General features: G+C 55.2%; 2 protein-coding genes across 2 annotated transcripts in view; both read left to right on the top strand.

Moving 5' to 3' along the window:
* Nucleotides 1-11,502, top strand: part of SLC2A4 (solute carrier family 2 member 4) — a 13,583-nt gene extending 2,081 nt beyond the window's left edge. The window contains exons 2-11 of the mRNA XM_058822908.1: nucleotides 304-467; nucleotides 2,197-2,357; nucleotides 3,102-3,226; nucleotides 3,859-3,974; nucleotides 4,641-4,800; nucleotides 5,363-5,544; nucleotides 6,176-6,280; nucleotides 7,330-7,425; nucleotides 9,244-9,447; nucleotides 10,597-11,502. Of these exons, the coding sequence (XP_058678891.1) occupies nucleotides 2,311-2,357; nucleotides 3,102-3,226; nucleotides 3,859-3,974; nucleotides 4,641-4,800; nucleotides 5,363-5,544; nucleotides 6,176-6,280; nucleotides 7,330-7,425; nucleotides 9,244-9,447; nucleotides 10,597-10,809 (1,248 nt within the window). The 5' untranslated portion in view covers nucleotides 304-467; nucleotides 2,197-2,310 and the 3' untranslated portion in view covers nucleotides 10,810-11,502. The remainder of the gene's footprint in view (nucleotides 1-303; nucleotides 468-2,196; nucleotides 2,358-3,101; nucleotides 3,227-3,858; nucleotides 3,975-4,640; nucleotides 4,801-5,362; nucleotides 5,545-6,175; nucleotides 6,281-7,329; nucleotides 7,426-9,243; nucleotides 9,448-10,596) is intronic.
* A 905-nt stretch (nucleotides 11,503-12,407) lies between these two features.
* EIF5A (eukaryotic translation initiation factor 5A) lies at nucleotides 12,408-23,093 on the top strand. The gene is made up of 6 exons (XM_058822963.1): nucleotides 12,408-12,485; nucleotides 14,458-14,629; nucleotides 17,133-17,237; nucleotides 19,453-19,584; nucleotides 21,799-21,866; nucleotides 22,759-23,093. Exons 2-5 carry the CDS (start codon nucleotides 14,465-14,467, stop codon nucleotides 21,859-21,861), a joined length of 465 nt encoding a protein of 154 aa, XP_058678946.1. The 5' UTR covers nucleotides 12,408-12,485; nucleotides 14,458-14,464; the 3' UTR covers nucleotides 21,862-21,866; nucleotides 22,759-23,093.
* Nucleotides 23,094-23,189: the final 96 nt, after the last annotated feature.

Below are 23,189 nucleotides of genomic sequence, written 5' to 3'. Positions count from 1 at the left end.
TGGGGGCGATTTTTGGGGTGATTTTTGGATGGATTTGGGGAGATTTTGGGGAGGAATTTTGAGGAGATTTTTTTTGGGGAGATTTTTTGTTTTTTGAAGGGATTTTTGGGGGAATTTCAGGGGTGGATTTGGGGATTTCGGAGTCATTTTGGCGGGGGGGATTTTTGGGGCGATTTTCGGGGGAATTTTCAGGATTTTGGGGTCATTTTCCGCTGGATTTTTTGGTATTTTTGAGGGAATTTAGGGGGGATTTTTGGGGGGGGGTTTTGGGGAGGGGTCTGTAAGTTTCGGATTCCCCCCCAGGAGGATGAGGGGGGTCCCGGCTCGTTCCCCGGGCGGGGGTCGCCGCCCCCCCCCGCCCCCCCCCGGCCCCGCTGACCCCGGCCCTGGCCCTGACGGTGTTCGCGGCCTCGCTGAGCTCGCTCGGCTTCGGCTTCAACATCGGCGTCATCAACGCCCCCCAGAAGGTCCGAGACCCCTCCCCAAATTCCGGAGACCCCTCCCCTAATTCCGCAGACCCCTCCCCTAGAGATCCCTCCACAAATTGGGGTGATTCCCCCCCCCCAAATTCCGCAGACCCCTCCCCAAATTCGGCAGAATGCCCGTGGGAGAGCCCGCCCCGAAGTGGGGTAATCCCCCCCCAGAGACCCCTCCCCAAATTGTGGTAACCCCTCCCGGAGACCCCTCCCCAAATTGGGGTAACCCCTCCTGGAGACCCCTCCCATAATTACCCAAACCCCGCCCCAAATTGGGGGAGACCCCGCCCCAAATTGCCCTCCCCCCATTGGGGTGATGTTGCCAGGAGACTCCGCCCCTAATGGGGGAGACCCCTCCCCTAATTACCGAGACCCCTCCCCTAATTCCGCAGACCCCTCCCCTAGAGATCCCTCCCCAAATCGGGGTGATTCCGCCCCCCCCAAATTCCACAGACCCCTCCCCAAATTCGGCAGAATGCCCATGGGAGAGCCCGCCCCGAAGTGGGGTAATCCCCCCCCAGAGACCCCTCCCCAAATTGGGGTAACCCCTCCCGGAGATCCCTCCCCAAATTGGGGTAACCCCTCCCGGAGACCCCTCCCCAAATTGGGGTAACCCCTCCTGGAGACCCCTCCCATAATTACCCAAACCCCGCCCCAAATTGGGGGAGACCCCGCCCCAAATTGCCCTCCCCCAATTGGGGTGATATTGCCAGGAGACTCCGCCCCTAATGGGGGAGACCCCTCCCCTAATTACCGAGACCCCTCCCCTAATTCCGCAGACCCCTCCCCTAGAGATCCCTCCCCAAATCGGGGTGATTCCGCCCCCCCCAAATTCCACAGACCCCTCCCCAAATTCGGCAGAATGCCCATGGGAGAGCCCGCCCCGAAGTGGGGTAATCCCCCCCCAGAGACCCCTCCCCAAATTGGGGTAACCCCTCCCGGAGATCCCTCCCCAAATTGGGGTAACCCCTCCCGGAGACCCCTCCCCAAATTGGGGTAACCCCTCCTGGAGACCCCTCCCATAATTACCCAAACCCCGCCCCAAATTGGGGGAGACCCCGCCCCAAATTGCCCTCCCCCAATTGGGGTGATATTGCCAGGAGACTCCGCCCCTAATGGGGGAGACCCCTCCCCTAATTACCGAGACCCCTCCCCTAATTCCGCAGACCCCTCCCCTAGAGATCCCTCCCCAAATCGGGGTGATTCCGCCCCCCCCAAATTCCACAGACCCCTCCCCAAATTCGGCAGAATGCCCATGGGAGAGCCCGCCCCGAAGTGGGGTAATCCCCCCCCAGAGACCCCTCCCCAAATTGGGGTAACCCCTCCCGGAGATCCCTCCCCAAATTGGGGTAACCCCTCCTGGAGACCCCTCCCATAATTACCCAAACCCCGCCCCAAATTGGGGGAGACCCCGCCCCAAATTGCCCTCCCCCAATTGGGGTGATATTGCCAGGAGACTCCGCCCCTAATGGGGGAGACCCCTCCCCTAATTACCGAGACCCCTCCCCTAATTCCGCAGACCCCTCCCCTAGAGATCCCTCCCCAAATCGGGGTGATTCCGCCCCCCCCAAATTCCACAGACCCCTCCCCAAATTCGGCAGAATGCCCGTGGGAGAGCCCGCCCCGAAGTGGGGTAATCCCCCCCCAGAGACCCCTCCCCAAATTGGGGTAACCCCTCCCGGAGCCCCCTCCCCAAATCCCCGCGCCCCCCATTCCGCAGGTGATCGAGGTCGAGTACAACGCCACCTGGGCCCGGCGCTGGGGGTCGCCGCCCCCTCCCCAAACGCTCTCCCTGCTCTGGGCGCTCTCGGTCGCCATTTTCTCCGTGGGGGGGATGGGCACGGCCCTGGCGGGCGGGGCCATGGCCGAGCGCCTCGGCAGGTGAGGGGCGGGGCTTAAGTGGGCGGGGCTTCAATGGGAGGGGCTTCAATGGGCGGGGAATTGAGGGCGGGGCTTAAAGGGGAGGGGTTGAATGTGGAGTTTGGCGGGGAAAGGGTTAAAGGGGGAGGGATGGAAAGGGAGGGGTTAAAAGCATGAGGGCGGGGCTTAATTGGGTGTGGTGTGTGGGCGTGGTTAAAGGAAGAGAGGAATTGAGGGCGGGGCTTAAAGAGGAGGGAATGGGGTGGGGGCGGGGCTTAATGGGAGGGGATTTGAGGGTGGGGATTGGAGGGAAAGGGGTTAAAGGGGGAGGAGTTTAAAGGGTGAGGGCGGGGCTTAATTGGGTGTGGCAGAGTTGGCGGGGCTTGAATGGGAGGGGCTTAAATGGGAGGGAAAATGAGGGCGGGGCTTAGAGGGAAGCTGTGGGCGGGGATTGGAGGGGAAGGAGCTAAAAGAGGGAGGGGTTTAAAGGGATGAGGGCGGGGCTTAATGGGGTGGGGAAAGTGGGCGGGGCTTAAAGGGGTGGAACGTGAAGGTTAAAAAGAGGGTCGGGTGGAGCAGTGGGTGGGGCTTAGTGGGGTGTGGTTAAGTGGGTGGGGCCTACAGTGCATTGGTAAAGTGGGCGTGGCTTAATGGAGCCTAATCATTGGGGCGGGGCCTACTGGTGTGAGGCACAAATGGGCGGAGCTTCAGAGGCGTGGCCACCCTGTGTGTGGCCACGCCCCCTCCCCTCCCCCTCCCCCCCAGGAAAGGCGCCCTATTGGCCACGAACGGCCTGGCCGTGGTGGGCGGGGCCTTGATGGGCGGGGCCAAGCTTGGCCCCACCTACATCCTCATCATCATCGGCCGCTTCATTGTCGGCGCCTACTCAGGTACGGCCTCGGCTGGGGGCGTGGCTTGGCTTTGGGGGCGTGGTTTGTTTCTATGGGGGCGTGGCCTGGATACAAGTGGGTGTGGCCTGTCAACAGAGGGGCGTGGCCTATTTCAGCTATGTGGGCATGGCCTGACTCTATGAGGGTGTGGCCTATCTCTTGGGGGCGTGGCCTGCAGGCAGAGGGGCGTGGCCTGGCTTTGTTTGAATTCGTTTTCTGGGGGCGTGGCCTGGGTCTGTGTGGGCGTGGCCTGGCTGTTTAGCGGGCGTTAATGTTTGGGATTTTTGGGGAGATTTTTGGGGTGGAATTTTGGGATTTGGGGTCAATTTTTGGGGGTTGATTTTGAAGAAATTTTGGGCGGATTTTTGAGACAGTTTTTGAGACAATTTTTGAGGTGGATTTTGGGGGAATTTTGGGGACGGATTTTTGAGATTTTTTGGGGAGATTTTTGAGGTGGATTTTGGGGGAATTTTGCGTGGATTTTTGAGGTGGATTTTGGAGGAATTTTGAGATTTCTGGGGCTCAATTTGGGGGGCATTTTTGGGGGGATCTCTCTGTGGGGGTGTTCTCTCTCTGTGTGGGCGTGTCCTCTCTCCGAGGGGGCGTGTCCCGGCTGACCCCGCCCCTTCCAGGGCTGGTCTCGGTGCTGGTTCCGCTCTACGTGGGGGAGGTGGCGCCGCTGCGCCTGCGGGGGGCGCTGGGGACCCTGCACCAGCTCGGCATCGTGCTGGGCATCCTGGTGGCACAGGTGGGAAATTCGGGGTCCCAGGGGTAAAATTTGGGGTCCCAGGGGTGATTTGGGAGGGAAACTTGGGGTCCCACGTGGATTTTTGGGGTCCCAGGGGGGAAATTCGGGGTCTCAGGGGTAAATTTTGGGTCCCAGGGGTGATTTGGGAGGGAAACTTGGGGTCCTACGGGGATTTTTCGGGTCCCAGGGGCAAAATTTGGGGTCCCAGGGGGATAATCTGGTTCCCAGTGGGAAATTCAGGAGGAAAATTTGGGGTCCCAGGAGGATTTTAGGGATCCCAGGGAGGATTTTTGGGTTGCAGGTGGGAAATTTGGGGTCCCTGAGAGGAAATTTAGGGCCTACAGGAGTGGGCGGGGCTTTGGTGGGAGGTGTGACTGTGGGCGGGGCTTCATGGGGAGGGGTCGTTGTGGGCGTGGCTTACGGGGAGGGGCTCAGGGCTGGGGGTGGGTCCTGAGGGGATTTTGGGGCGCTCAGGGGAGGATTTGGGATCCCTGAGGCGACACCTCGCGACGCACCCCTCCCCATATCGCGATATCGCGCCAAACCCCCCCCCCACACACACACATATCGCGATCTCCCGCCATTTCCAGCCGCATATCGCCCCCTTCCGCCCGCCTATCGCGCGATATCCCGCGATATATCGCGATATGTCGGCCTCTCCCGCAGGTGCTGGGGCTGCGGGCGCTGCTGGGGACGCCGAGGGCGTGGCCGGCGCTGCTGGGGGCGGGGCTGCTGCCGGCGGCGCTGCAGCTGCTGCTGCTCCCGCTGTGTCCCGAGAGCCCCCGGTTCCTGCTGGCCCGGGGCCAGCGCGGCCGCGCCCGCCGCGGTGAGTGCGAGCCTTCGGCCTCGCTCGGGGCAACCGGCGTCTTCCTCCTCCTCTTCCTCCCTTCCCGATTCTTCCTCTTCCTCGCCTTTGCTTTCCTCCTCTCCCTCGCTGCCGTTTGTCCTCGTCTGCCTCCTTCATTCCTCCTCCTCTTCCTCATCCTCCTCTTCATCAATCCCAGTTTTTCCTCCTCAACCTTCATCATCCTCCTCCTCCATCCCCCTCTTCCTCCACTTTCTCTGTCCAAGATTTTTCTCTTCCTCTTCCTCCTCCTCTTCCTCCGTCCCAATTCGTCCTCCTCTTCACCTTCTTTTTCCTCCCATTCCTCTTCATCCTCATCCTCCTCTTCCTCTTCCTCATCCTCACCCTCACCTTCCTCTTCTACCTCTTTCTCCTCTTCCTCCTCCATCCCCTTCGTCCTCCTCTTCCTCTGTCCTGATTCTTCCTCTTCCTCTTCCTCTTCCTCTTCCTCTTCCTCTTCCTCTTCCTTCATCCCCATCCTCCTCCTCCTCCTCCTCCTCCCTTCCCCCACATCGTGACCATCCCCTCCCCCTTTCCCCCCCAGGCCTCTCGCGATTGGCCGGCCCGGCGGCGGAGGCGGGGCTGGCGGCGCTGGAGGCGGAGCTTGGCCGAGGCCCCGCCCCCAAGGTGGGGCTGCTGGAGCTGTGCCGGAGCCGCCGCTACCGCCAGCCGCTGATCGTCACGCTGGGGCTGCAGCTGGCGCAGCAGCTCTCGGGCATCAACGCGGTAAAAACGGGGCGAAAACACCCAAAAACGGGAAAAACGGCGAAAAAACGGGAAAAAACCGGCAAAAAACGGGGAAAAACCAGCTCCAAATGGTGGAAAATGGGCGTGGTTTAAGGGGAAGTGGGTGTGGCCACGGTGTCACCCTGGGGCTGCAGCTCTCGGGCATCAACGCAGTAAAAACGGGGCGAAAACACCCGAAAATGGGGAAAACGGCTGAAAAAACGGGGAGAAAACAGCTCAAAATGGTGGGAAAATGGGCGTGGTTTAAGGGAAATGGGCGTGGCCATGGTGCCACCCTGAGGCAGCAGTTCTCGGATGTCAACGTGGTAAAAATGGGGAGAAAAAAACCCCAAAATGGGAAAAACAGGGAAAAACTGTGAAAAAATGGTGGGAAATGGGCGTGGTTTAAGGGAAATGGGTGTGGCAGTGGGCGTGGCCAAATGTAAAGAGTGGATCCTATAATGGTGCGGTTTAGGAGAGGAGCCTAAATGGGCGGAGCCACGTGGGTGTGGCCAGAGCTGCCTTAATGTGATTGGGTGAATTTTTAGGCCGGGACTTCCTGTGGGTGTGGTCAGAAGGGGCGTGGCTTAAGAGGGTGTGTCCTTCTCACCACGCCCCTTTCCCACCTCAGATCTTCTACTATTCGACGTCCATCTTTGAGGGGGCGGGGCTTCAGGACCCGGCCGTCGGCACCATTGGAACGGGTGTGGTCAACGTGGCGGCCACCGCCCTGTCGGTAAGCCACGCCCACTGTGACGCCCAATTGGGGGAGGAGTCCTGTAGCACCCTGAGGGCGGTGGGTGGGGTCATGGAGGGGGTGTGGTCTCATTTGTGGGTGTCGTCAGAAAGGGAGGGGTCTCATTGTGGGCGTGGTCTCATTGGGGTGGGGCCATGGTGGGTGGGGTCTAAGGGATGGGCGTGGTCACAAGTGGGAGGAACTTTGTGGTTGGTGTGGTCTTGATGGGAGTGGTCTCATTGGTGGGCGTGGTCATGGGGGGAGGAGCTTCCTGCAGGGGCATGATAATGAGCGGGGGTGGCCTTGGAATGGGCGTGGTCATGAAGGGGGAGGAGTCTAAATGGGCGTGGTCTTTGTGATGGGCGTGGTCACTAAGGGGGAGTTCATATTTTGTGGTGGGTGTAGCCACAGGGAGGAGTCTCAAAAGTGGGCGTGGTCATGATGGGTGTGGCCTCGTGGTGGGCGTGGCCACGAGGGGGAGGAGTCTTATAGAGTGGCGTGAACAGAAGGGGGCGTGGTCATAAGGGGAGTGGTCTTTGTGGTGGGTGTGGTCACAAACAGGAGGAGGAGTCTCATTGATGGGTGTGGTCACAAGGGCCTGGCCTCATGGTGGGCGTGGCCACAAGTGGGAGGAGCCTCACAAGAGGGCGTGGCCACAACCAGAAGATGTTCCCTTGCAGGGTGGGATCTCATAAGTGGGTGTGGCCTACCTATGGGCATGTCCCAGCATAAACCCCACCCCTCCAGTGGGTGTGGCCTCGTTGATGGGCGCGGTCACAAGGGGGAGGAGCCTCGCAAATGGGCGTGGCCACCACCAATAGAGGTCATGTAATGAGGTGGAGTCTCATAGGCGGGCGTGGTCTCCTGGTGGGCGTGGTCACGGGGAGTGCGCTGGTGGTGGGCGTGGGCATGAGGTGGGTCTCATCATATGGGCGTGGTCACTGGGGGAGGAGCCTCGCAAATGGGCGTGGCCACAACCAGGAGAGGTTCCCCAGTGGGTGTGGTGTCGCTGTGGGCGTGTCCGCTCTAAGCCCCGCCCCCTGCGGCAGGTGGTGCTGGTGGAGCGGGCGGGGCGCCGCGTGCTGCAGCTCGTGGGGCTGCTGGGAATGATGGCATGCGCCGGCACCCTGGGCGTGGCCCTCAAGGTGAGCACAGGGTGACCCCGAAATCGGACGCCGAACCTCAAAAAAAATCCCAAAACCCGACCCTGAAACCTCAAACACCCCGGAATAAAACACTGAACCCCAAAAATACAACCCTGAACCCAAAACTCGCCCGGGCGCGGCCGTCAAGGTGAGCACAGGGGGACCCCAAAATCACCTGAGACCCCAATAATCCAACCTTGAAACGCACCTGGGCACCCCAAATTCCAGCACTGAACCCCCAAAATCCAAACCTTAAGCCCTCAAAAATCCCTGAATTTTCCCCAAATTTTTCCCCATTTTCCACCCATTTCCCCCCCCTCAAAAAAATACCAAATTTTCCCCATTTCCCCTCCCTTAAAATCCCAATTTTTCCCCATTTGACCCCCCAAGACCCCGAATTTTCCCCACTTCTCCCCCATTTCCTTTGCGTTTCCTCCCAAAAAAATCCTGAATTTTCCCCATTTGACCCCCAAAAACTCCCCAAAATCTCAAATTTTCCACAAAAACTCCAAATTTGCCCAATTTTCTCCACATAAAACCCCCAGATTTTCCTCATTTCCTCACCAAAAACCACGAATTTTCCCCCAATTCTCCCCCTCAAGACCCCCAAATTTTCCCCATTTCTCTCCCATTTCCCTCCCAAAAATCCTCCAATTTTCCACATTTCACCCCAAATAAGCCCCAAAAATCCCAAATTTTCCCTATTTTTGCCCTCAAAAGCACAAAAAATTCCCCAAAAACTTCATTATTTCTTCTCCGTAACCACCAAATTTTCCACATTTTCTCCCTTAAAAACCCCAAATTTTCCCCCATTTCTGCCCCATTTCCCCTCATAAATCCCAAATTTTCCCAATTTTTCTCCCCAAAAACCCCAAATTTTCCCAATTTTTCTCCTAAAAGAACTCAAATTTTCACCATTTCTCCCTCAAAAAAATCCCAAATTTTCACCATTTCTCCCCCTCAAGACACCGAATTTTCCCCATTTCCCCCCCATTTTTCGCCCATTTCTCTCCCATTTCTTCCCCATTTGACCCCCAAAAAGCCCAAATTTCCCACAGAAACTCCCAAATTTTCCCTATTTACGCCCCAAAAGCCCCCGATAAACCCTAAAAATTTCAGAAAAAATCGGGAAAAAAATCGGAAAAAAATCGAAAAAAAATCGGGAAAAATCGGAAAAAAATCGTGAAAAATCGGAAAAAAATCGGAAAAAATCGCAAAAAAATCCCGGAAAAATCCCAATTTTTCCCTGTTTTCTCCTCAGCTCGGGGGTCCGGTCTGGGGCGCCCTCGCCCTGGGCTCGGCGCTGGCCTTTGTGGGGTTTTTTGCGGTCGGGCCGGGCCCCCTGCCCTGGTTCGTGGGGGCCGAGCTGTTCCTGGGGGGCATCCCCAACACCCCCAGCCCCAAATTCCCCCCAAAACCCCCAAATTTTCTCAATTTCATCCCCAAAAATTCTCAAAAATCCCCAAATTTCCCCATTTTCTCCACATAAAACCCCCACATTTTCCCATTTCCCCACCAATAATCCCGCCAATTTTTCCCCATCTCACCCCCATTTCTCCCGCAAACACCCCCAGCTTTTCCCCATTTAACCCCAAATAAACACCAAATATCCCGAATTTTCCCTATTTTTGCCCTCAAAAGGACCAAAAAATCCCCAAAAATTCGAAAAAAAAAAAAAAAATTATAAATATCAAAAAAAAAAAAAAATCGAAAAAAAAAAATTCGAAAAAAAAAATCGTGAAAAATCGGAAAAAAAATCGGAAAAAAATCGCAAAAAAATCCCGGAAAAATCCCAATTTTTCCCTGTTTTCTCCTCAGCTCGGGGGTCCGGTCTGGGGCGCCCTCGCCCTGGGCTCGGCGCTGGCCTTTGTGGGGTTTTTCGCGGTCGGGCCGGGCCCCCTGCCCTGGTTCGTGGGGGCCGAGCTGTTCCCGCCCGGGCCCCGCGGGGCCGCGCTCGCCCTGGCCGGGCTGGTGAACTGGGCCAGCAACACGGCCGTGGCCATGGCCTTCCCCCCGATGCAGGTAAATCCGGGCTGATTTAGGGGTTTTTGGGGTTTTATGGGGTTTGGGGGATTTTTGAGGGGTTTTTGGGGCAGTTTGTGGGGGTTTTGCGTGGTGAAATGGGGGGGGAAACGGCGAAAATTCGGGATTTTTTGCAGGAGAAAATGGAGGAAATTCAGAATTTTTTTTTTTTTTTTGTGGGGGAATGGGGAAAATTCAGGGGTTTTAGGGGGGTTGATGGATTTGGGGTTGATTTATGGGGTGTTTGGGATTTTTGAGGGGTTTTCGGGGCAGTTTTGGGGGCGCATGTGGGGGTTTTGTGTGGTGAAATGGGGGGGGAAACGGCGAAAATTCGGGATTTTTTTGCAGGAGAAAACGGAGGAAATTCAGAATTATTTTTTTTTTTGTGGGGGAATGGGGAAAATTCAGGGGTTTTAGGGGGGTTGATGGATTTGGGGTTAATTTATGGGGTTTGGGGGATTTTTGAGGGGTTTTTTGGGGGCAGTTTTGGGGGGGGTTTAGGGGGATTTTGGGTGGTCAAATGTGGGAGAAAGGGGGGGAAATTCGGGATTGGTTTTGTGGAGAAATGGGGAAAATTTTGGGGTTTTTGGGGGAGAAATGGGGGGAAAAAATGGGGTTTTTTGGGGGAAAAATGGGGAAAATGTGAGGGTTTTAAGGGAGGAAAATTGGGAGATTTTGGGGTTGTTGGGATTGTTGAGGGACAAATGGGGGAGAAACGGGAACAATTCCAGATTTTGGGGGATTTATTGGGGTGATTTTAAGGTGATTTGGGGGGGGGGGGGTTGTGGATTGTTAATGGGGATTTCGCAGATTTAATTTTCCCCCAGTTTTTCCCATTTTTTCCCTCCAAAAATCCCAATTTCCCCCCAATTTTTCCCCAAAACCTCCCATTTTCCCCCACAGTTTCCCCATTTTCCCCCCCAAAACTCCCAATTTCCCCCAAAATTTTCCCCCCCAATTTCCCTCCACATTTCCCCCACCCCCCCAAAAAAAAAAAAAAAAAAATCCCAATTTTCCCCCAATTTTCCCTCCAAAACCCCGTTTTTTTACGCCCCCCCCCCCCCCCCAAAAAAAAATCCCGATTTTTTTTATTTTTTCCCCGTTTTTTTTCCCCAAAAACGCCGTTTTTCCGCCCGTTTCTCTCCGCAGGACGCCATGGGCCCCCTCGTGTTCCTCCTTTTCGGGGGGCTCCTGGGGGGTTTCTCCCTTTTCACCTTCCTGCTGCTCCCCGAGACGCGCGGCCGCCCCTTCCCCGACCCCCGGGACCCCCAAACCTCCCCCAATTCCGCCCCCCTGGCCCTGCTGGGGCCCCCCGAGAAGGACACGGAGCTGCAGAGCCTGGCCGGCCACGAGGAGCCCTGAAATGGCGAGAAAACCCCAAAAACTCGGAGTTTTTTTGGGGCGAGAACACCAAAATTTGGGTTTTTTTGGGGGGCAAAATCCCAAAAATTGGGGTTTATTTGAGGCGACTTTGGGGCGTCCCCCACAAATCTTGGCGAGTTTTTGGCACTTTGACGTTGATTTTGGGGGGGACGCCCCAAAAATTTCGGGAGGTTTTGGAGCGAAATCCCAAAAATTTGGGGATAAAACCCAAAAAATTTGGGTTTTTTTTAAGGCACTTTGGGGCCGGTTTTTTGGGGGTTTTGGGCCCTTTTGGGGCTGATTTTGGGGTGTCCCCCCCCAAATTTTAATGGGATTTTTGGCATTTGGAGTTGATTTTGAGGGGTCCCCAAAATTTATGGGGTGTTTTGGGGCAAATCCTCAGAAATTTGGGGGTTTTTGGGCCCTTTTTGGCCAATATTGGGGCACCCCTTTGGAATTTTTGGGGGTTTTGGGGCATCACCCCCAAATTTCAGCGTTTTTTTGGCAGTTTGAGGTTGATTTTGGGGGGCCCCCTAAAACTTTGGGGCGATTTTGGGGCGAAATCCCAAAACTTTGGGGGTTTTGGGCCCTTTTTGGGCGTGTTTTGGTTTTTTGCCCCCTCGTTGTTTTCGGGGAGGGATTTTGGGATTTTTTTGGGATTTTTTGGGGTTTTCCCTCCCCGGTTGTAAATAAAGGTGAGAATAAAACAGCAGCGACTCTGAAATTTTGGGAATTTTGAGGGAAATTTGGGGAATTTTGGTGTGGGGGATGAGAAAATGGGCGGAGCTCTCAATATTTAAATTAGGGGCGTGGCCAGACCCCAAATTTGGGAATTCGACCCCAAAATTGGGGGGAGGGAGAGATTTTTGGTGTGGGGGAGGGGATTTGAGGGGCGGGTCCTCCAAATTTCGGCCCCTTTAACCGCAGGCCCCGCCCCTTGGGAGGCCACGCCCTCCTCGCTTCCCATTGGTGCATCCGCGGCTGCGCCGCGTCTGATTGGTCGGGAGCCCCGTAGTGCGCACGCGGGCCAGGAGGGGGCGCCACGTGAGTCGGTCGGCGGCGCATGCGCAGTGATAAAACACCCGGCGCGGCGCTTTCGCGGAAATTTACATAAATCTACATAAATCTGCATGAATCCCGGCCTCCGGGGATAAGGCGATCTGCGTCATTAAGCTCATTTACATAACGAGCGCTGCAGGCCGCGTTGCCATGGCAACGACTCCCCCCTTCCCCCGCCCTCCCCCCCCCAAAAGGCGCCTGAGGTGAGGCCGGGCCTCGCCCGCCGCGTGCTCCAAATCTCGCGTGAACTCGCCGGCGGCGCCGCGCTCCGCTGAGCTAAATCTCGCGACACTACCGCGCTGCGCCACGCCGATCTCGCGAGACCACGCCAACAGTTGAGCGCAGCAAATCTCGCGTGATTTCGCTGGCGGGGCGTCACCGCCAAGCCTTAACCCCACCCTCCTTCTCCTTACGCATGCGCACACCCCTCACCGCACCACCCCTGCTACGCGTGCGCATGCGCACCTCCCTCCGCGGCGCGGCCCCACCCTCGCCGCGCATGCTCAGTGCCGCTCCTCCCCCCGCCCCGGGGCGGGCGCGCATGCGCGGTGGGGCCCGGGGGTTGCAGCAGCTCCAGCGCGGCGGCGGTTCGGGCTTCGGGGCTCGCGGGCGCGGGGGTGAGTCCGGGCCCGGGCCCGGGGGGGGGGTTCCGGGGGGCGGCCTCGCCCTTTGGGGAGGTTGGGAAAAGCTCCGCGCCGGCTCCCGATCCTTTCCCGCCGCCGTTTCCCCCTCGGGCCCGGCCTAGGCCGCGCCCGCCCGCCAGGGGGCCGCGTGGCGGCGGCGGCGAGCGCGCGAACCCCCCCCAGAAACGGAATCTGGGGACCCCCCCCGAGTTCTTATCAGCAATTTAGGGAGCCCCCCGGAACTCCTCATAAAGAAATTCGGGGAGCCCCCGAGTTTCCATATAGAGAAATTGGGGAGCCTCGATTTTCCATATAAGGAAACGGGGGAGCCTCGGGTTTCCATATAAGGAAGTCGGGGACCCCCCCCCCAAATCCATATAAGGAAAGGGGGGAGCCCCCGATGCCATATAAGGAAATGGGGGACCCTCGGGTTTCCTTATAAGGAAATGGGGGACCCCCAAAACTCCATGTAAAGAAATTGGGGAGCCCCCCAAAACTCCATGTAAAGAAATTGGGGAGCCCCCAACTCCTTATAAGGAAATTTGGGACCCCCCAAAACTCCTTATAAGGAAATTGGGGACCCCCCCAAAACTCCTTATAAGGAAATTGGGGGGGCTCCTTTAAGGCGGGGAATCCCCAAAAAAACCCCAAAATTGCCCCAAAACCCCCCTGGACACCCCAAAATTTCCTCTCCCAGCCCCCCCCAAGGGGGGATTTTTTAGGGGACCCCATCCCTGTCCCGAGGGAGGGGGGGGGGGGGGGGAACCCCCAAAATCTGGGGGGGGTCCCCACGTGACACCTCCCCTCCCCCCTCAGGGATTTTGGGGGTCCTCACCCCCATTTTTGGGGTCCCCTCCCCCATTTTTGGGATTCCCTTTTCTCCCTTTTTTGGGGTCCCCGCCCCAATTTTCATCTTTATTTTCCCACTTTAACCCAAATTTTTGAGCTCCCCCGACCTTCCCCGACCCCCAAATTTTTCCTGTTTCCCCCTGGCCCCCCAAATTTCACTTTCCCCACCCCTTGAGCCCCCAAATTTTGGGGTTCCTCATCCTTTTAACCCCTTTTTTGGGGTCTCCACCCCTTTTTTGGGAAGCCAATTTTTAGCCTCCTTTTCCCACTTTAATCCCAATTTTTGGGCTCCCCAGACCTTCCCCGACCCCCAAATTTTTCCTGCTTCTCCCTGACCCCCCAAATTTCTCTTTCCCCACCCTCTAAACCCCTAAATTTTGGGGTTCCCCACCCCTTTAACCCCTTTTTTTAGGGTCTCCACCTCCTTTTTTCATCATCTGCTTCTCATTTTAATCCAAATTTTTCGGCTCCCCCGACCTTCCCCGACCCCCAAATTTTTCCTGCTTTCCCCTGACCCCCCAAATTTCACTTTCCCCTCTTCCTGACCCCCCAAATTTCACTTTCCCCTCTTCCTGACCCCCCAAATTTTGGAGTTTCCACCCTCCCCCAACCCCTCTTTTTTTGAGCTCCCCGCTCCCTTTTTCCCCTCCTTTAATCCCAATTTTTCAGCTCCCCTGACACTCCCCGACACCCAAATTTTTCCTGCTTCTCCCCGAGCCCCCAAATTTCACTTTCCCCACTTCCTGACCCCCCAAATTTTGGGGTTTCCACCCTCCCCCAACCCCTCTTTTTTTGAGTTCCCCGCTCCCTTTTTCCCCTCCTTTAATCCAAATTTTTCAGCTCCCCTGACCTTCCCCGACCCTCAAATTTTTCCTGCTTTCCCCTGACCCCCCAAATTTCACTTTCCCCACTTCCTGACCCCCCAAATTTTGGAGTTCCCACCCCTCCAACCCCTCTTTTTTTGAGCTCCCCGCTCCCTTTTTCCCTTCCTTTAATCCCAATTTTTCAGCTCCCCTGACACTCCCCGACACCCAAATTTTTCCTGCTTCTCCCCGAGCCCCCAAATTTCACTTTCCTGACCCCGAACCCCGTTTTTATTTTGGGGTTTGCCCCCCAGAGAGGCGATGGCCGACGACCTGGACTTCGAGACGGGCGACGCGGGGGCCTCGGCCACGTTCCCCATGCAGTGCTCGGCGCTGCGCAAGAACGGCTTCGTGGTGCTCAAGGGCCGCCCCTGCAAGATCGTGGAGATGAGCACCTCCAAAACGGGCAAGCACGGCCACGCCAAGGTGGGCAGAGGGCTGGGGCACCCCCAAATTCCCGGCGGGGAGGGAGGAATCCCCGAGGAAATCCCGGATTCCTGAGCTGAGTTAGCACAGAGTGATCCCGGTTCCTGGGGGAGTTACTGGAGATTTTCTGGGCTATGAGTCCCCAAAACCAGCCCAAAAAATCCCGAAAAAATGGGAATTTAGGAATGCCAGGGTAGCTAAAATGGTAAGAAAATCCCCAAATTCCTGGTGGAGAGGGAGGAATCCCCAAGGAAATCCCAAATTCCTGAGCTGAGTTAGCTCCAAGTGCTTGAGGTCTCTTATGGAGCCTTTTTTGGGTTTTGATCACCTCAAAAATGCCCCAAAAATCCCAAAATTGGGGGTTTGGGAATGCCAAGGTTGCCAAAACGACAGGAAAATTCTGGAATCCCCAGGAAAATCCCAAAATTCCCGAGAGAATCCCGAATTCCTCAGCTCAGTTAGTGCAGAGTGATTCCGGTTCCTGGAGAGGTTATTGGAACTTTTTATGGGCTCTGATTCCCCAAAAAATGCCCCAAAAAACAAAAAATTGGGAATTTTGGAATGCCAAGGCAGCCAAAATCCTGGAATTCCTGGTAAAATCCCAAAATTCCTGAGGAAATTCCCGAGGAAATCCCAGATTCCTGAGCTGAGTTAGCGCAAAATGATCCCGGTTCCTGGAGAGGTTCTTGGAGAGTTTTCTGGGCTTTGATTCTCCAAAAATGCCCCAAAAAGCACCCAAAAAATCCTAAAATTGGGATTTTTGGAATGCCCAGGTAGCCAAAATCCTGGGAAATCCAGAAATTCCCGGTGGGGAGGGCGGAATCCCTGAGGAAATCCCGAATTCCTGAGCTGAGTTAGCGCAGGGTGATCCCGGTTCCTGGAGAGGTTCTTGGAGAGTTTTCTGGGCTTTGATTCTCCAAAAATGCCCCAAAAAGCACCCAAAAAATCCTAAAATTGGGATTTTTGGAATGCCCAGGTAGCCAAAATCCTGGGAAATCCAGAAATTCCCAATGGGGAGGGAGGAATCCCCGAGGAAATCCCGAATTCCTGAGCTGAGTTAGCGCAAAATGATCCCGGTTCCTGGAGAGGTTCTTGGAGAGTTTTCTGGGCTTTGATTCTCCAAAAATGCCCCAAAAAGCACCCAAAAAATCCTAAAATTGGGAATTTTGGAATGCCAAGGCAGCCAAAATCCTGGAATTCCTGGTAAAATCCCAAAATTCCTGAGGAAATTCCCGAGGAAATCCCAGATTCCTGAGCTGAGTTAGCGCAAAATGATCCCGGTTCCTGGAGAGGTTCTTGGAGAGTTTTCTGGGCTTTGATTCTCAAGAAATGCCCCAGAAAACACCCAAAAAATCCTAAAATTGGGATTTTTGGAATGCCAAGGCAGCCAAAATCCTGGAATTCCTGGTAAAATCCCAAAATTCCTGAGGAAATTCCCAAGGAAATCCCAGATTCCTGAGCTGAGTTAGCGCAGGGTGATCAGAGTGTCTCTCAGAGCCTCTTTGGGGTTTTGATCACCCAAAAAACCCCAAAAATGTGTCAAGATCCCCAGAAATTGGGGATTTGGGAATGGCAAGGTAGCCACGATCCTGGGGAGATGCTGGAAATTCCCAGGAAAATCCCAGAATTCCTGAGAAAATCCGAAATTCCTGAGTGGTTGAGGTCTCGCACGGAGCCTTCCCTGGGCTCTGATTGTTCCAACAATGCCCCAAAAAATGTCCCAAAAAGCCCCAAAAATTGGGAATTTTGGACTTCCAAGGAATCCCAGTATTCCCAATGGAACTCTGAAATCCAGACTTAAAGTCCCAAAATTCCCCCAAATCCCAAAATTCCCAAAAATAGCCCCGGAATCCTAAAAGGGCCCCAAACTCTGAGGCCTCCCAGTGCTCCCAGTACAGCCCTTCCTTCACTCCCAGTGCTCCCAGTATGGTTCCTGCTCAGCTCCCAGTTCCCCCAGTTCCCTCCCAGTCCCCCTGAATCCCCCCCAGTCACTCCCAGTCCATCCCAGTAACCCCAGTCCCCTCCCAGTCCATCCCAGTTTGTCCCAGTCCATCCCAGTTCCCTCCCAGTATAAACCAGTACCCCCCAATCCCCTCCCAGTCCCTCCCAATCCCCTCCCAGTTTGTCCCAGTTTGTCCCAGTCCCTCCCAGTCCCCCCTAATCCCCTCCCAGTCCCTCCCAGTATAAACCAGTAACCCCAAATCCCCTCCCAGTCCCTCCCAGTCCCCTTCCAATGCCCTTAAAGCCCCTCCCAGTATAAACCAGTGACCCCGAACCCCCTCCCAGTTTGTCCCAGTAACCCCAGTTCCATCCCAGTCCCCCCTAATCCCCCCCCCAGTTCCCTCCCAGTATAAACCAGTAACCCCAAATCCCCTCCCAGTCCCTCCCAGTTTGTCCCAGTTCCATCCCAGTCCCCCCAAATCCCCTCCCAGTCCCTCCCAGTATAAACCAGTGACCCCAAACCCCCTCCCAGTTTGTCCCAGTAACCCCAGTTCCCCCCCAGGTGCACCTGGTGGGCATCGACATCTTCACGGGCAAGAAGTACGAGGACATCTGTCCGTCCACCCACAACATGGACGTGCCCAACATCAAACGGAACGACTTCCAGGTGAGAGACACACCTGTACACACCTGTACAGGTAACACACCTGTGACACACCTGTACACACCTGTAACACACCTGTACGCATCTGGGGTTACACACCTGTAACACACCTGTCCGTCTGTCCGTCCACCCACAACATGGACGTGCCCAGCATCAAACGGAACGACTTCCAGGTGAGAGACACACCTGTGACACACCTGTACAGGTAACACACCTGTGACACACCTGTACACACCTGTAACACACCTGTCCGTCTGTCCGTCCACCCACAACATGGACGTGCCCAACATCAAACGGAACGACTTCCAGGTGAGAGACACACCTGTGACACACCTGGGACACACCTGGGACACACCTGGACACACCTGGACATGTAACACATCTCTAACACACCTGGAATACACCTGAGACAGGTGACATACCTGTGACACACCTGTACACACATGTACAGGTGACACACCTGTGCACACCTGTACAGGTGACACACCTGTAACACACCTGTGACACACCTGCACACACCTGTACAGGTAACACACCTGCGCACAGGTGAGGATCCACCCGTTCCTCCCTGTTCTTCCCTGCCTGCTGTACATTGGTGCTGATGGGTTACCTGTGCCTTCACCTGTCCCTGCGTGCGTGTACCTGTGTGTGTAACCTGTGTGTGTAACCTGTGTGTACCTGTGTGTGTAACCTGTGTGTGTAACCTGTGTGTACCTGTGTGTGTAACCTGTCCCTGCCTGCGTGTACCTGTGTGTACCTGTGTGTGTAACCTGTCCATACCTGTGTGTGTAACCTGTGTGTACCTGCGTGTGTAACCTGTCCATACCTGTGTGTGTAACCTGCGTGTACCTGTGTGTGTAACCTGTCCCTGCCTGCGTGTACCTGTGTGTGTAACCTGTCCCTGCCTGCGTGTACCTGTGTGTGTAACCTGCGTGTACCTGTGTGCGTAACCTGTCCCTGCCTGTGTGTACCTGTGTGTGTAACCTGTACCTCTCCTGTGTCACCTGTATCTCAAGTGTACAGCTCATCGGGATCCAGGACGGGAACCTGTGTGTGTTACCTGTGTCCATACCTGTATCTCACCTGTCTCTCACCTGTAGCTCATTGGGACCCAGGACGGGTACCTGTGTGTGTCACTTGTCCATATCCGTGTCTCCCCTGTATCTCACCTGTCCATACCTGTCTCTGTCCCACAGCTCATCGCGATCCAGGACGGGTACCTGTGCGTGTTACCTGTGTGTCCATACGTGTCTCACCTGTCCATACCTGTGTGTCTCACCTGTCCATACCTGTCTCTTTTACCTGCACAGTTCATTGGCATCCAGGATGGGTACCTGTGTGTGTTACATGTGTGTACCTGTGTCTCTCACCTGTCCCACAGCTCATCGCGATCCAGGACGGGTACCTGTGCGTGTTACCTGTGTGTCCATACGTGTCTCACCTGTTCATACCTGTGTGTCTCACCTGTCCATACTTGTGTCTTTTACCTGCACAGTTCATTGGCATCCAGGATGGGTACCTGTGTGTGTTACATGTGTGTACCTGTGTATCTCACCTGTCCATACCTGTGTCTCACCTGTCCCACAGCTTATTGGGATCCAGGACGGGTACCTGTGTGTGTTACCTGTGTGTTGAGGTGTATCTCACCTGTCTCTCACCTGTCCCACAGCTCATTGGGATCCAGGACGGGTACCTGTGTGTGTTACCTGTGTGTGCCTGTGTATCTCACCTGTCCATACCTGTATCTCACCTGCAGCTCATCGGGATCCAGGACGGGTACCTGTGTGTGTTAGCTGTGTGTCCAGGTGTATCTCACCTGTGTCTCACCTGTAGCTCATCGGGATCCAGGACGGGTACCTGTGTGTGTTAGCTGTGTGTTGAGGTGTATCTCACCTGTGTCTCACCTGCAGCTCATCGGGATCCAGGACGGGTACCTGTGTGTGTTACCTGTGTGTTGAGGTGTATCTCACCTGTGTCTCACCTGCAGCTCATCGGGATCCAGGACGGGTACCTGTGTGTGTTAGCTGTGTGTTGAGGTGTATCTCACCTGTGTCTCACCTGCAGCTCATCGGGATCCAGGACGGGTACCTGTGTGTGTTAGCTGTGTGTCCAGGTGTATCTCACCTGTGTCTCACCTGCAGCTCATCGGGATCCAGGACGGGTACCTGTGTGTGTTACCTGTGTGTCCAGGTGTATCTCACCTGTGTCTCACCTGCAGCTCATCGGGATCCAGGACGGGTACCTGTCGCTGCTCCAGGACAGCGGGGAGGTGCGGGAGGATCTGCGGCTGCCGGAGGGGGAGCTGGGCCGGGAGATCGAGCAGAAATACGACTGCGGCGAGGAGATCCTGGTAATGCCGGGAGTGCTGGGTATACTGGGATGGGTTATACTGGTTATACTGGGAGTACTGGGATGGGTTATACTGGTTATACTGGGAGTACTGGGATGGGTTATACTGGTTATACTGGGATGGGTTATACTGGTTATACTGGGATGGGTTATACTGGTTATACTGGTTATACTGGGATGGGTTATACTGGTTATACTGGGACGGGTTATACTGGTTATACTGGTTATACTGGGATGGGTTATACTGGTTATACTGGGATGGGTTATACTGGTTATACTGGTTATACTGGGATGGGTTATACTGGTTATACTGGGACGGGTTATACTGGTTATACTGGGACGGGTTATACTGGTTATACTGGGATGGGTTATACTGGTTATCCTGGGATGGGTTATAGTGGTTATACTGGTTTATACTGGGATGGGTTATACTGGTTATACTGGGATGGGTTACGCTGGGTTATACTGGGTTATACTGGGATGGGTTATACTGGTTATACTGGTTATACTGGGATGGGTTATACTGGTTATACTGGTTTATACTGGGATGGGTTATACTGGTTATACTGGGATGGGTTACGCTGGGTTATACTGGGTTATACTGGGTTATACTGGGATGGGTTATACTGGTTATACTGGTTATACTGGGATGGGTTATACTGGTTTGTACTGGGATGGGTCATACTGGTTTATACTGGGTTATACTGGGATGGGTTTTACTGGTAATACTGGGAGTACGGGTTATACTGGGATGGGTTATACTGGGTTATACTGGGATGGGCTATACTGGTTATACTGGTTTATACTGGGACGGGTTACACTGGGTTACACTGGTTTATACTGGGATGGGTTATACTGGTTATACTGGGATGGGTTACGCTGGGCTATACTGGGGGAGCTGGGCCGGAAGAAGGAGCAGAAATACAACTGCGGCAAGGAGATACTGGTAATACTGGGATATACTGGTTTATACTGGGATGGGTTATACTGGTTATACTGGGTTATACTGGGTTATACTGGGATGGGTTATACTGGTTATACTGGGTTATACTGGGATGGGTTATACTGGGGGAGCTGGGCCGGGAGATGGAGCAGAGATACAACTGTGGCGAGGAGATACTGGTAATACTGGTTATACTGGGATATACTGGTTTATACTGGTCTGTGTAGGGTTATACCGGTTACACTGGGATGGGTTATAGTGGGTTATACTGGGATGGTTACACTGGGTTACACTGGGATGGGTTATACTGGGTTATACTGGGATGGGTTACACTGGGATGGTTACACTGGGTTATACTGGGATGGGTTATACTGGGTTACACTGGGATGGGTTGTACTGGGTTATACTGGGATGGGTTATTCTGGGTTATACTGGGCTATACTGGGGGAGCTGGGCCGGGACATCGAGCAGAAATACGACTGCGGCGAGGAGATCCTGGTACACTGGGAATACTGGTTATACTGGTTATACTGGGATGGACTGGGAGGGACCGGGGGAGCTGGGGGGACTGCAAGGACTGGGTTATACTGGAGGAGCTGAGTTATACTGGTCAGTACTGGTGTACAGTGACCTGTACTGATCCATACTGGTGTATATTGGTCCATACCACTTTATACTGGTTTTTACTGGTCTATACTGATTCATACCAGTCCGTACCAGTCCGTACTGGTCTGTACTGGTTTCTGTTGCTCCATAGTGGTTTATAGTGGTCCGTATGGGTTTATACTGGTTTATTCTGGTTTATACTGGTTATACTGGGATGGGTTATACTGGTTGTACTGGGATGGGTTATACTGGTTTATACTGGGATGGGCTATACTGGTTATACTGGGAATGGGTTACGCTGGGTTATACTGGTTATACTGGGATGGGTTACACTGGGTTATACTGGGATGGGTTATACTGGTTATACTGGGATGGGTTATATTGGGTTATACTGGGATGGGCTCTACTGGTTATACTGGGTTATACTGGGATGGGTTGGACTGGGTTATACTGGGATGGTTGTACTGGTCTGTACTGGGTTATACTGGTGGGAGGAGATTCTGGTATGGTTATATTGATCTGTACTGATTTATACTAGTCCATATCAGTCTATACTGGTTTATCCTGGTTTATTCTGGTTTATACTGGTCCGTACTGGTTTCTGTTGGTCCGTACTGGTCCGTACTGGTCTGTACTGGTCCGTACTGGTTTCTCCCTGTTGCCCAGATCACGGTGCTGTCGGCGATGACCGAGGAAGCCGCTGTCGCGATCAAAGCCATGGCCAAATAGGGCAGGTGGGCGGGGCCACGCCAAATATGGCAAAGGGGGCGGGGCCAAAGCCATATACAGTGAAAGGGGTGGGGCCAGAGCCAAATGTGGGGGAAGAGGGCGGGGCTTAGGTCCCATAAGGGAATGGGGGTGGGGCTGCACCAAATAAGGCAGAAAGGGGGCGGGACCATGCCAAATAAGGGAAAGGGGCGGGGTTATGGCCAAATAAGGATAGAAGGGCGGGGATTGGCATGTAAAGCAGGTGGGGGCGGGGCCTTGGGGTCCCCATTTGGGTCTGGGGGGTCCCTGGTGTCCCCATTGGGGTGTTGGGTCCCTATTTTTGGATTTGGGATCCCTGTTTTGGGTCTGGGGTCTCTGTGGGACTTGTGGTCCTCATTTGGGTCTGGGGTCCCTTTGGGGTCTCTTTGGGATTTCGGGGTCCCCATATTGGGTCTGGGGTCCCGCTCAGGGTCCCAGTTGGGGTCTGAGGGGGTCACTGGGGGGTCATTGGTGGGTCCCCAATTTTAGGTCTGGGGTCCCTCCAGGATTTTGGATCTGGGGTCCCGCTCGGGTTCCCATTTTGGGTCTGGGGCCCCTGCAAGGTTTGGGGTCACCATTTGGGTCTGGGGGGTCTCTCTGGGGTCCCCATTTAGGGTCTGGGGGTTGTCTCCATTTTGGGATTTGGGTTCCACATTTTGGGTCTGGGGTCCCTTTGGGATTTGGGATCCCCATTTTGGGTCTGGGGTCTCTGTGGGATTTTGGTGTCTCTGTTTTGGGTCTGGGGTCCCACTCAGGGTCCCTGTTTGGGGGGGGGGGTGTGTCTGTGTTTTGGGTCTGGGGTCCCCATTTTGGGGTCTCCGTTTTGGGTCTGGGGTCCGGTTCCGGTGCCAGCCCCTCCCCCCCCGTTTCTCTCCTCAGGCGGCGCCGCCGGGGTCGGGCCGGGCCCCTCCCCCACCTGCAGCAGCCGCGGGGGGGGAGGGGGAGGTGGGGGAGGGGCGCGAGGGGGGCGGGGCCACCCGGAGATGGGGGAGGGGCCACAACTCAGTGTGGGCGGGGCTGGAGGGGTCCCCCCACCCCTCCCCCCCTCAAACCCCTCCCCCTTTAACCCCGCCCACGGTGGGGGAGGGGCGCCCCTCCAGGGAGGGGGAGGGGCGACCCCAGGCTCCTCCCCCTTCTCTCTTGGCTCCTCCCCCTTTTTGCCCCGCCCCCTTTTCCGCCCCTCCCCTCCCCCCCACCTCGTTGGGGCCTCGCCGGATGGGAAATAAATAAATAAATAAATAATTAAAGGGGCGGGGTCGTTAATGAACGGCGTTAATTGGGGAGGGGGAGGGGCCGGGAAAAGGGGCCGA

This window comes from Ammospiza caudacuta, chromosome 36 (genome assembly GCF_027887145.1).
Source record: "Ammospiza caudacuta isolate bAmmCau1 chromosome 36, bAmmCau1.pri, whole genome shotgun sequence".
In the NCBI taxonomy this organism is placed as follows: Eukaryota; Metazoa; Chordata; class Aves; order Passeriformes; family Passerellidae; genus Ammospiza; species Ammospiza caudacuta.
The sequence above is the reverse complement of the archived record's forward strand: the minus strand, read 5'-3'. Positions and strand labels throughout refer to the sequence as shown.